Source organism: Physeter macrocephalus, chromosome 7 (genome assembly GCF_002837175.3).
Source record: "Physeter macrocephalus isolate SW-GA chromosome 7, ASM283717v5, whole genome shotgun sequence".
In the NCBI taxonomy this organism is placed as follows: domain Eukaryota; kingdom Metazoa; phylum Chordata; class Mammalia; order Artiodactyla; family Physeteridae; genus Physeter; species Physeter macrocephalus.
The window spans coordinates 77,599,105-77,612,344 of NC_041220.1; the positions used below are offsets into that span (position 1 = coordinate 77,599,105).

Here is a 13,240-nt window from a genome sequence, read left to right on the forward strand (position 1 = left end):
GTTGTATTATTTTAGGTACTACTAAGAAAGAAAACAAACTACCTGCTAAATAGGACACACTATTGATTATAAGACATATCCTGAAAAAAAAAAAAAAAAAAGACATGTCCTGATTTAGAGATGCTCAAATGTGGCAAGTGTGTCCCTTGGAATCAATGAAATAAGATAATTCATGAAGTACTTTAGACATAATTTTTTTTTAATTTATTTATTTTATTTATTTATTTTTGGCTGCATTGGGTCTTCGTTGCTGTGCACAGGCTTTCCCTAGTTGTGGCGAGCAGGGGCTACTCTTTGTTGTGATGCGTGGGCTTCTCATTGCCGTGTCTTCTCTTGTTGCAGAGCACGGGCTCTAGGCGCACAGGCTTCAGTAGTTGTGGCACGTGGGCTCAGTAGTTGTGGCTCACGGGCTCTAGAGTGCAGGCTCAGTAGTTGTGGCTCGTGGCTCTAGAGCGCAGGATCGGTAGTTGTGGCACACGGGCTTAGGCTCCGCGGCATGTGGGATCTTCCCGGACCAGGGCTTGAACCCGTGTCCCCTGCATTGGCAGGCGGATTCTTAACCACTGCGCCACCAGGGAAGCCCTAGACATAATTTATAATACAGAAGAGACAAAGTTCTCAAGCACTACTTCAATAAGGATGATTTTACTAGCACACCTCATTTCAGTAATATTTCACTTATGCATGACTAATGCAGAACTTCGATTTTCAAGAATACTCATGTTTCTGGATGCATTTCTATGTGGCTTAACACTCAAATACTGAACTCCCAGATGACCCAATTTATCTTCCCTTAAAGTTATGTTTTAAAGATTATACACTGTTGTCACTGTAGCCACGGTCAATATTTACTAGATTTCCCACATGTCAGCACTTGATGTGGATTATCTTCCTTAGTCCTCAGAGTAAGCTTGTAAAGTATGCACCAATATGATTCCCTTTATACAGGTGAGGAAGCTGAGGCCCAGGAGGCTAAGTGACTTACCCAGAGTCACATTGCTAGTAGGTAGGGGAGGTAGGAGCCCTGACCTGTGCTGGTAACCTCAATGCTCCATCATCTGGACTTGGAGTCACACCCACTGCCAACTTCTCCCCAGGTATTTAAAGGTTTTGACCCATAAGATGCAATCCAGAACCTGAGCGTCCCAAGTTTATTGCTGAAATGATTCAAACTGCCATTTCCATGCCCTTTCCTTCTCATCCATTCTACCTCATCCTTTCCATTCTACCTGTCATCCATTTATTATGCAAAAGATGAGAACTCTCCGGGATCTCTCGGGACAGGGGGCAAGTTAGCCAAGTCTCCACTTCCCAGGGCAGCTTGAGACCGGACCACCCCCAGCCATCATCCCATCTTGAGGCTTTTGATCCAGTCCAGGTTCTGAGGGGGGCGGGGACCCAGCATGGTATCTGACATACAGTCAACATGTAACCCATGATAGGGAAGCAAATGTTAGATGCATTATTTACGAAATTTATACTGTCAAGCTTAGTTTAAATGCATACTAGTCATCAAAATCAAGCTATTACTAACAAAATATTCAGGATAAGTTAAGAGAAAAAGCAAGTTACAACACAATTTGAATAACATGAGCCCCCCAAAATATTTTATATACACTGAGAAAAAAAGAAGGATGCACATTTTTAAAAAATCTTAATTTCTGAGTGGCTGGAGTAATAACTAGTTTATATTTTTTTATGTGCTATATATATATATAGATAGATAGATAGATAGATAGATAGATAGATTATATATAATCAAGGGAAATCCCAAAGCCAGTTTAATTAACTTCTGTATAGATAGATAGATAGATAGATAGATAGATTATATATAATCAAGGGAAATCCCAAAGCCAGTTTAATTAACTTCTGTCTGATACTCCATTCTGAAGTCCTGTTACTTTTGTACGCACATCATTACTTCAAAAGTAATGAGTTCAAAATTGGCAGTTTTAACCAGTGCTGATGGACTCAGAGATTTGCCTGAAACAAACCTGTCTTGCTGGAAAATGTGTTTTATGGCCCACACTTTCCTTTGGTTATAGCTGAAAAAGAGGAGAAGCCTTCCCTTCTCCAACTGGTAATACTGTCTCAAGAATGAAAATAAAAACAGATCCCTGGACATGAATGAATGAGAGCACAGAAAGGTTACAGGGGCCTAAGCCGGGAGTTGGCGTCCCCTTGACTAATAACACCATCCAAACTGGCCCTGGTGCCAGACCGAGCCCTGAGGCCACAGGTGGGAGGTGGCAGTTTCCTGGCTTGAGAGGGACATGGTCTAGCCACAGATCTACCTGGCTTTGGGCTGTTCTTTTAACAAGAATCTTACTGGTGAACCAGCCCAGAGAGCGTCTCTGTGGAATGAATTGGAAATATGAAGCAGGAGAGGACAAATGGTCTTGAGACCCAGGGTCTGAGTGGCCCTGTTTCTAGGACAGAGGAGGTATGAAAGCTTGGACTGATCATTTAACCTCTACGGGTTGGAAGGTGTGATGTCCAAGGTCCTTACCTGAGCTGCTATTCAGTGACTCTGACTGATTGTCCGGCTCCAGTCCTGAAGAATTTATCTGGACGCAAGCCTGGAAAATCAGTCTATTTATGTCTTGGCACCAGGACCCAGGTGCCACATATGCCATGCATGTGTTTCCCTTTTTGCTTTTATATCACCAAATATCTATTTTCACTGGTTGAAAGAGGATCTATGTGGAGAATCAGCCTTTCCACTCCTTAAACTTTTTCTTTTTGCCTTAAACTTCTCCAACAAACAATGTGCGGGTCTGACCCAGGTCAGATGGGCTAGGTTTGATTTTTTTATTGTTCCTGATGCATACTATCTTGAAGTCTGTAAATGCTTTCATACCTAAATATCTTTAATGACTTAATTAGAGTATTAAATCTAATGCTCTTGCAACTACTTCTGGATGGAGTAAAACAGTTTCTAGAGAAATGTCTGTTGACATTTGACATCTAAAAGGAATCTGCAGCTGGTCACAGTTGTAAGGAAAACAGCACCTACTCAAATGCCTTCACCCTGCTCTCACTGCAAAATGAAATGTTTCGAGAAAGATCTGATTGTCTGTTTTCCTGGATCAGAAAACATTACTAAAGTACTGAATTTTCAAGAGGAAGGCCTAGAGCTTTGTCAAGGTGGAAAGATCTTGTTACTTAGTTTGAGAAACGCAGATGAAGTCGTTTAGATCCCTCAGAGCTGAGTTTGGCCATTGGTCCATGAGGGAGAATTGCCACAGACCCGGTGGGAGGGTGCTGCCAGCGCGGAGGGCGTGCAGGACATCGGTTGCGATGAGCTGGCAAGAGAGCGCTGACAGGAGGTCAACGGGGTGAGAGTCCTGGGGGTTTAGGTGGCAGAGGGGAGCCAGACTTGGGAAAGAGTGAATAATAGGAGAACCAAAAAGAGCTGCTGGAAGAAGCATGTGAGCATCTGCAAGGGCAATCGTCTTCTGGAAAAAGCTGTTCATGTCTGCTTGCTTCCTAGAGAATTACAGCTGGAGCTACTGACGGGCTGAGTTGGAAGACAACATGGAATTCATCCCATTTGTTTGAAATTCACATCTGTTCAATATGGTGATTCTGATGACCTTACTTTAACCTAAAAAAACTTTGCGCCTATCACCCTTCCAGGCTTCTGAAAAATACAGGGTAACTTTCTTTCTCCCATTTGTTGAATGACAATGTTAAAACTAACTTAAGGGCACCTCTATGAGGCACTGTGACATCATGCTAAGTGCTCTATATATATGAATTCTCACGATAACCATCAGATGCCTATACTATTATTATCCTTATTTTAAATATAAACTGAGGCTCAGGGGCGGTTTGGTCTTTGACCTAGTGCATGGGGTACCTTAGGTATTTTAGGAAAGGGTCATTTTTGGCAACAACAAGGCAGGAAGAGATTCAAAGACAAGTATAGCTCACAGTGGATCAAGAAAACACTAGACTATCTTGAAGGGAGACATTTCTCTGTAGGTCACTAAACAGGATAAATTAGTCCTTAGATTAAAAGATCTTCCAAATTCTTTTCCAATCCTGGATTCTACAAGTCTAGCATTTGTGCTATGATATGATTTTCTTACAGAAGCCAATATTTTAAAATGCAAAAAAAAGTGAGTGTTAGATTTCCACTGGGAAATATCTCAAGGATAACGGGGAGGAGCCGTAGGAGCCCCAGTCCCTCTGGTTGGAGTGTATGGCATCTAGTCACCCTCGTCACCTCTTAGCCCTGTGATCCCCTCTGGAGGTCTTTGCTTCTGCTATAGTCGCAACATGTGGAACAGCTTGCTTCCCCCTCCATTCCAATGCAAATCCTACAAGTTGATTTTGAAACTCACAGAAAACCTTCCCAACTAGACTAACTCCAGCCTACAATGATCTTACCTGTTCCTTGCCATTTTATGTCCCTCTAGGCTTCTAACCCTGTTTTCTAGCACTTAATTAAATATTATTTTATATACTTTGCTAGCTGCTTTATGAAAATTGCTCTCATAGCAAGTTTATGAGTTTCTTTTTCAATTTCAAAAATGGGCCACAGAGTAGGTCATTTATTCATGCTTATCAGGTAACAGACAACCATCGGCACAACTGCTATCATGATCTCATTACCTTAAAGGTGATTCAATTGAGGATGATCTGGAGTTTGTTGGTCTCAATAGATATAACTAGAGTATTAAAAATTAATAACAAGCCAAACTTAATTTAGGATATATTTCTAAAGTAAGAGCCGATGGTCCCAAGAGTTTCTAATGAGAAAGATGAGGTAGAAGGAACCTGAAGACATGACGTCATACACAAAAGTGGTTGTGCTGACCCAAGAGGCTGACCCTCCAACCTCACACCCTGTGGCCCACTGCAGCGTGGTGCCCACCCTTCTCTGCCACTCGGCCTCTCCGTCTGAATTAATGCTCCTGCCTACTGGTACTGTGCTCTTTGAATAGTTCCAGCTCACCCTGAAGGAACTGTGACATTTTAGTGGTGGGTGAGGCTACTCCTTTGTAAAAAGTATATCTGTTGGGAATGCAGTTTTGGGAAGAAAGACACTATTTAAAAAGAAGAACACTATTCCTTTGACAGCCCCACAGAATGGGGCAAATGAATTAGAAACAGCAAATCAAGCGCAAGCTGGTAAAAAGGCCTGGGAGGCTGTTGAGTGCAGCCTCCTGTTTTAAGCTGGTCACCATATTTTGCCGTGACCAATGAATTCTACCGTTTCAATGGGAATATACTGGCTGAAACACAGTCAAGAAATGCTTTTCTTGGAACATGGAGAAGGAAGTAAAACGAGGAGTAGGTTTAAAAATGGCTCCTAGGGGATTTCCCTGGTGGCGCAGTGGTTAAGAATCCACCTGCCAATGCAGGGAACACGGGTTCGAGCCCTGGTCCGGGAAGATCCCACACGCCACGGAGCAACTCAGCCTGTGCGCCACAACTTCGCTCACCACAACTAGAGAAAGCCCACGCGCATCGAAGACCCAACACAGCCAAAAATCAATAAATATATAAATAAATAAATGAAAAGAAAACGGCTCTTAGGATAACATATTCTAAATGGAAAACTTTTGGGATCATAAGTTGTAAGCTAGTATGAAGAGTGTTTTAGCCAAAACTTCATGAAGTGCAGCTACAACTTGGCTTGAAGTCTGATACATACAGGTAGTTATCTACCCAGAAAATAACGTAGTAACCCCTGACATAATTAATTCAAGAGCCTAAAGTACTAGACATGAGGTAAATAAATACTATGACATCTTCAGAACCACTAGGGTTTCTTGAACTAGAAATCACTCCAAACCAGGCAGTTTTTTCCAGGGTAAGAGACGCCCAGGTTCTTCCGTGAGATTAGACCTCAGGCTGCCCAGGATCAGGATGGTTTCCAGAAAAAAGTCCACAAGGCCACCTTTTGATTAGGGCTTTCCTTGTTATACCATATATACTTCTGAAATAACATGATTTCTTTCAGATCATCTAATTTTGCCTCTCTTGAAACAAGATACTTTTGGGGCAATGTAACCAATGTGACATCTTTCAATCCATCTTCTCTTTGCCATTAGAGAGTATAGCAGTACAACTACTGTTAAGGTGGAAAATGCCTGGCAGTAAGAGACAATAGGCTATTTTCTTTTTATGTTGCTCATTGTAAAAATAAGAAAATTAGTAATTATTGAGAATGAGTATTTTTTAAGGGAGGTTTAGTAAAACCCCCAAACAAATAAAACCCCCTTTTCTTCTGTTTATGATTCCATATAGGATTGATAAAGCTTTTTCCCCAAAGGGTTAGAAGCTTCGAACAAGAGAGATTAAATAGTTGGTGTGGGAAGTTTACACCTTATACCGTCTGGTCTCTTTACTTATTCCTTTAACTTCTGCTGGTAAAAAATCTATTCCGCCAAGGGCAGGGTTCGTCCCAGATTCAAACAACAAAATGGTCAGAGGGCAGCGGTAAAGGTAAAGAATGGACACGTGCCTGATAGCAGAGCCCTTAGGATTTGTTCTTGGAATTAATCTACTGGGCCTGACTAAGCCCTGTGTACCTCTCTTATGGGACCATTGTGGCTCCTACACTGTTGCTTCTCCAAAGTACAGGGACAAATAACTGTGCTCAACAGTATGTGCAAAGGGCCTGTGGCCTGATGGACAGAGTAACCAGATTGAGTCATGGAAAGGTACTTATGAAGGGAACTTAGGAAACACTCATCATTAAGTGTGGCAAAAGAAAAATAAGAACAGAATTACTAACTGTCCCAGAAAAGCAATCCTACCACTGCAGTGTCTAATTAATTGGGGGGAACTTCTCATTTAAATTTAAGAGCATAAGTTCATGTTGACTCTACCAGTAAAGTTCCCACACTCTTAGCAGAACTCAGTCTTCCATCTCATGATAACTCATAAGAACTCTTCAGAGGTGGTAACATTTATGCAAATGAAAAGTAGAATTAAATTCCAGGTTGAGGGATTCAGCCTGTGCCTTGACCACAAAACTTTTCTCCTAGAGACCAGCAAACATGTTACCATGGTGAGGAAGTTATTTTGGTCTATTCCACTTTGAATCTCTTTCTAGGGCTTGAGCACTGCAAGGAAGAATTAAATCCTCTCAACTCCTCTGCAAAAACATATTTTATTCTTCAAAAGACAAATCCTGGAGATAAGAAAAATAATATCTAGTCCTCTGGATGGGTTTAGCTAGCTGGGTCATTTAACTTAGCCCTGGAGCTGGAAGACAAATTTCCCTCTGGACCAAACTTTTCTAGGTGCTGGGGGAAAAAAATCTTGACAGTTTCCCCATCCTTTATAATTCCAACCCAAACACTATAAATTAAAACCGCAGAAATCAGCCTCTGGTGAGAACAGATAAGGCTGAACAGAGTCCGATTCTACCCCAAAAGCCGGCCTGTATCTGTGGCACTGACAGTTGGGGTTTGATCAGCAAAACCAGCACGAACCCTGGTGAGAGATCTAAGAAAAAGTGTAATCTTCTTGATGACGTTTTATACTCCAAATAAGCAAATCTAATGTTATTTTGAGTTCTCTCTTCTGCTATTCTTGAATTACCCTACATTTTTCAGCTTGGCCATTCAACAGTACTTCTAATTACACTGGATTTCAGGGGCTAAACCAATAAAAAAATTAATTTGATTTTTAATGAGTTTTTAAAAACTATTAAGAAAGATACCCTTTTATACATATTGTCAAGGATGGAAAGTCAGGTTCTGGTGGCACCAGTTATTTTCAAATTATTTTAACAAGTCTGATGGGGTCCTGAATAAACAGAAATGAAGGTATTTCAGAGATTTATTTCTTTTTCTATAACACTAGACACCAGTCACAGGGGGACAAGAAAAAGGTTTTTACTCATAACACATGACACCTTCTGTTATATTCCTCTGTTAGGGCTGAACTGTGTCCTCCCCCATATTTATATGTGGGAGTCCTAAACTCAGTTACCTCAGAACGTGACTTTATTTGAAAACAGGATTTTTGCAGGTGTAATTAAATTAAGGTGAGGTCATACTGGAGTGGAGTAGGTCCCTAATCCAGTATGACTTGTGTCCTTATAAAAAGGGGAGATTTGGACACAGACAACACACAGGGAGAGTGTCATGTGAACATGAAGGCAGAGATCAGGGTGGTGCATCTACAAGGCAGGGAACGCCAAAGACTGCCAGCAAACCACCAGAAGCCAGGACCAGATTCTCCCTCATAGACACCAGAAGGAACCAACCCTGCCAACACCCTGACTTTGGACTTCCAGCCAGCAGGGCTATGAGACAATTAATATCTGTTGTGTAAGCCACTCAGTTTGTGTCACTTCGTTATGGCAGCCCTAGCAAACTAATACACCTTCCTAGAAAGAAATGATCATTATCAAGACCTACTTATTTTTTTTTAAATAGATTCTTTCACATTGAAATTATCCCAAAGAGGAAAAAAAAAAAGTTTGCTTCTTACCGTCAGCTCTTGGGGAAGAGAACTTGGCTTCTTTATGTTGATCTCAATGCTACTGTTGTCTTGTTTCAGCTCCATGGGGGACCCATGCACTCTGGCCACACCTTCAAACATCTGGGATTTGGTCAACGAGGGGGCAAGTGCCACCGTGGGACACTCTCTTTCCTTCTCCTCCTCGTCAACGTGAACCGTCTCTCCATTCATGGTGACTTTCCCATCCACCTGTAAAAACCAGAATGAACAAGAACATGCTATTCCCCAGCAAAAGACTATAACAAAATAACACGTTCAGAATCACCTTAAATCATTAGCATTTAATAATCATAGTCTAACAAAGAATAAGGTCTTTTATATGCTTCAGTCAGTTCTAGAAACTAGGGCTCCTCTAAATGCCATCTTCGAAGGCTTCTTTAAAAGGTGGTCTGCCTTCTCAGGCTGCTTCATGTTAGAATACATTTCATGTTCACCTTACTGTGGGTCTGTTTTTATTTTGCAGTGTAGAAAATCAAGGGCATATTTGGGTTCCAGTAATTTTTCATTTACTTTCTGACTGCTAATCCACAACTTTGAGATTTTTTTTTTCCTGATTAGCGTATTAAATTAGGCGGAGCTCATCTTAGATCAGGAATATTTCACAGGTTATCCTGTCATGGCCAGGAGCAACGGGTACTTTTTGGAAGCTATCATGGAGGGCAGGGAACCTGGTGCTATGCTATGTGACAGTAAATTCCTATTTCTAGTTAACCTGACCATCCCAGTTCCTTCAAGAAAAAGAGGCCGTGCACATTAAAATATTTTTGTTTTGCACCCATGTCTAGGGAGGGTGGTGGGAGCAAGAAAGGAGTGACAGTGGTTAGTCTGGCTTATTAAAAGGCATCTAGAAATCTCTGTCTTAAGGTCTGACAGTATGTAGCGTGGTCCTGAAAAGAAGCTCTGCAGCGGAACGGCCTCAGAGTGAGTCGTGGCTCTATTGCTTAACAGCCATGTAATCTTCAACCCTGGTTTCCTCACCTTTATGATAATAGTATTCCTTAATGATGCTGTTATGGTGATTTTACGGATTAATATATGCACAGAATTTAGAACAGTATCTGACATATTGTAAATACGTAAATATTAGCTATTCTCACTAAACCTTCTAAAATCTTTTAAAAGGAATAATAGAAGGGCAGATGCTAGTTATAGTTTATTTACCCTAAGTCAGTGGCTTGTGTATCTACTGTCTGTGATCCATGAAGTTGAAATCACAACTGAACGCACACACGTAAAGATAACTGAAACGAAGTTTTGCTAAATAACATTTACCTTTTTTTATGTGTGATGCACTAGGCTGTTTTTTAAACATTGTATTCTATTCTACCTCCTTTTTTTAAAAAGAAGAATGCTGATTCCAAACCACTAAATTGATTTCATCACCTAGCAACAGGTGGCAACTCTCAGTTTGAAAACACTGCCTTAAACCATTTTACTTGCTCTTCCTTTACTCTTAAATCTGTTATACTAAGAAACTGAGCCTGTATTCCCTGTCTCCCATGCACACCTCCTCCCCACAAGAAAACACACACACACGCGCACACACACACACCCCTTAGCTTCAGTTCTGGCATTATCTGGCAACAACTGTTCCATTTACATACTACCATACAAGTGGGTCCACCCACTCAATGGTGGGGCTGTGAACAGGGTTGACAGCCATCAAGACCTGTGATGAGTTGAGGGCTCACTGGTGAGCCCCAGCTCTGAAAGGATCTCTATCCAGTTCCTCAATCCACCTCTCCTGAGGCCTCCACACTGTCTTGCCACAATGGCAAGGGACTGGGTTTTCTCAGGGCCAAAGTCTTGCCATGAAGTCATCTATCCTAATTCTTCTGTTTAAATGATCACATTGTGCTGTTTATATTAAGGATAGGAAGTGGACATCTGGATTAATTGATCAGCCTTGCCTTGGATACCAACTTAAATAAATGTATTCCCTATCCCTGTGCTGGGCCACCTCAACATCAAACCTTCCTTCCTGAAATCTCAGACAGTGCATCACCGTGGGCCCTAGGTGAAGGACAGCTGCTGAGGTACTTAGGTGGCCCGCCGAGCACATATGATCACGTGTATATCGGTGTGTGCACGAGTCTGCATGATGAGTAGCTCATCTTCTCAGGAAAAATTAGTGTATTTATTCAATAAACAGTTGCTGAGTGCCTAGGCACCTATGCCAGGCACTCAGGATGAAGCTATGAACAACAAAGACACAGCCCCTGCCCTTCGAGGGATAAACATCTCAATTCAACCCAGATGAGACAGCCAGGACATTTTTATTTTGTTTCATCAAAGGCTAAGGCACAGATTTTGAAGATACATTCAGAGTTATCCAAGCAAAAGTCAGAAAGTGTGGTTTGGTTCCCTCTGAAATTCAATAGGAAGATACATGGCAACCCACTGCTCAATTAGTTTAGTTTAGCAAACTTTCTTTACAGTCACATGTCCGTGTCTGCTACTGACGAATTCCACCTGTCTTCTATTATGAACCCATGTGGTGTGCAGGGACAATCAGAACTGATTTTTCTTTATAGTCACCATAGCCTGAGACAAAGGATGAGCACTTCCACCTGATGTGAGGGAAAATACTAGAGTTTGAGGAAGAAAAAAGACGTTTGACTGTCACAGATTCTTTGGTTCTGGTACATCACTTTGCACATTCATTGGCAACCCCTCCAGCCCCCAAAACAACATAGTTTCTTCCCACTTAAAAAATGAAAAAAATCTGTCTCATCTGAGGACCAAGTACATCCCATGTATTCCTTGTATTATTATTTTTTTGTATTGTAGCATCTTTTTAGATATAATGGCAGTTTCTTCCTAAAAGAGAGGTAGCTGTATATACTTCTATCTAAGCCAAAGGCAATCAAAATTTTGTTCTGAGGAATTTGCAATACCTCCAGATAGCTGGAGATACCTAGGGTGCTGCTAAATTAGGGTTTGTTATGACTACTATAGAGAGACCATGCCATCGTATCAAACTATGAAACAGACATTGCTCGTGGAGACGACTCTCAACCGCCAATCTCACTGAAGCCCATCAGTATTAAAAACAGGAACTGAGGGGAAGCATCTATCCCTTAACTATTTGCAAACCAAATCTCAGAGACACATAATCTTCACGATCATACATGTTAACACATTTTGCTTTTGTTTGATAAAAACAATTGCATCGGGCTTCCCTGGCGGCGCAGTTGTTGAGAGTCCGCCTGTCGACGCGGGGGACGCGGGTTCGTGCCCCGGTCCAGGAAGATCCCATGTGCCGCGGAGCGGCTGGGCCCGTGAGCCATGGCCGCTGAGCCTGCGCGTCCGGAGCCTGTGCTCCGCAACGGGAGAGGCCACAACAGTGAGAGGCCCACGTACCGCAAAAAAAAAAAGAAAACATTAACTCAGCCCACATCATTCTACTGTTCCAAACTCTCTACTGTCTTTCCATTGCATTTAAACAATTAAAAACAAAAACAAAAACAAAAAAAAAAAACAATTGCATCTTCTTGAGGCAAGATGCTTCCTTCCGGTGATTACCTGGGGTTCAGTTTTGGTTCTACCCTTAAGGAACTCATCCTACCTTGAAGGTCTTCAGGACCTCTTGAGAGTTTTTGGGCTGGGAGTAAGGCTTGGGTGTCAGCATAGGCACTGCTTTGGGAGTGACAGTTTTGCTTGGAGACCCACTGCCTGCTGACATGCTGGCATCCAGTACACTGGTACGAGCGATGGTGGTTTCCACAGTGGCAGTGAATTTGGGTGGAGATAGTGACTGTTGCCGCAGGTATTTCATGGGGTTGGAGTCATTCAGGAAGGAGGATAAGTTTGGCTCTGTTGAATGGCTTCTTTCCAGAATTTTTGGCATCTCCAAGCGTTCAAGAACAGCTTCGCTGATGGTGAACCTCTCGATGTACTGTTGAAGGATCCCTTCCGCCTCCTCCTGGGACCGTGCATTCTTGTATGCCTCATGCAGCTCCCTCTCTCTCCGCTCCCTAAGGGATGGGCATGGGAGGGGAAGCAAGAACAAAGGCAACAGTCACAGGAATTGCAAAGCAGACCTTGGTAGAGCTGAAGGAAAGTATACAAACAGGAGGTATAATATTGGTGTCAGAGCCGTCGAGATAACCAACAATTCTTAGGAAAAGCACATCTAGATAATACTGTACATTCAACAACAAGAACAACCACAGAAAGAACCCACTTTTCCTGGACAATTTCTCTGTAGGTTTTGATGCTTTTCCTTCGTTCACTTGTCCCATCCTCTCCAGCCAGTAACTTCTCCATTTTTTTCCTTTCTTCCTCTTTCTTGATTAAGTCCTGAGAAGCACTTCTTCTACGGCTCTTCCAACGAGCCAGGTCCTGCAGGGGTGGGGGGAGGGAGATAGAACATTTTTCTTCAGGCTTGCACATAACTCCATTTCTACTCTTCAGGGTTGAGTAAGCACTGACTATCGGCCAGGCTAAGACATTCCTGTACATCCAATGTAAGTCTGGTTGGAACAGGACTACCTCGAAGGCAGGAACCCTTCAGAAATATCTACCTTATCCATAGAAGGGCAGCGCATTTATTTAAACATGGTAATGTAAAATTTGTGATCAAATTCATGTCAGGTGCCAAATTTTAAAGTATCGCCTCAGAGGGTATTGTAAGAAACTTCATTTCTTGCTATTTATGGACCTCTGCATTGTGAATGGACTCGCTGACAACAGAATGGTAGGAATTAACCACAGACCTACAATTCCCTCAGGGAAGGAAGAAAAGACA

The 13,240-nt window shown here is 42.1% G+C and overlaps 1 protein-coding gene across 17 annotated transcripts in view; it reads right to left on the minus strand.

Annotated features, from left to right (window-relative positions):
• The window catches only part of LIMCH1 (LIM and calponin homology domains 1), a 365,434-nt gene that overhangs the window by 53,849 nt on the left and 298,345 nt on the right, over nucleotides 1-13,240 (minus strand). For all 17 annotated transcript variants that reach the window (XM_007125172.4, XM_028492017.2, XM_028492013.2 and 14 more), the window contains 3 exons: nucleotides 12,677-12,834; nucleotides 12,059-12,467; nucleotides 8,461-8,679 (listed from right to left, as the gene is read on the minus strand). In XM_007125172.4, the coding sequence (XP_007125234.2) occupies nucleotides 8,461-8,679; nucleotides 12,059-12,467; nucleotides 12,677-12,834 (786 nt within the window). The remainder of the gene's footprint in view (nucleotides 1-8,460; nucleotides 8,680-12,058; nucleotides 12,468-12,676; nucleotides 12,835-13,240) is intronic.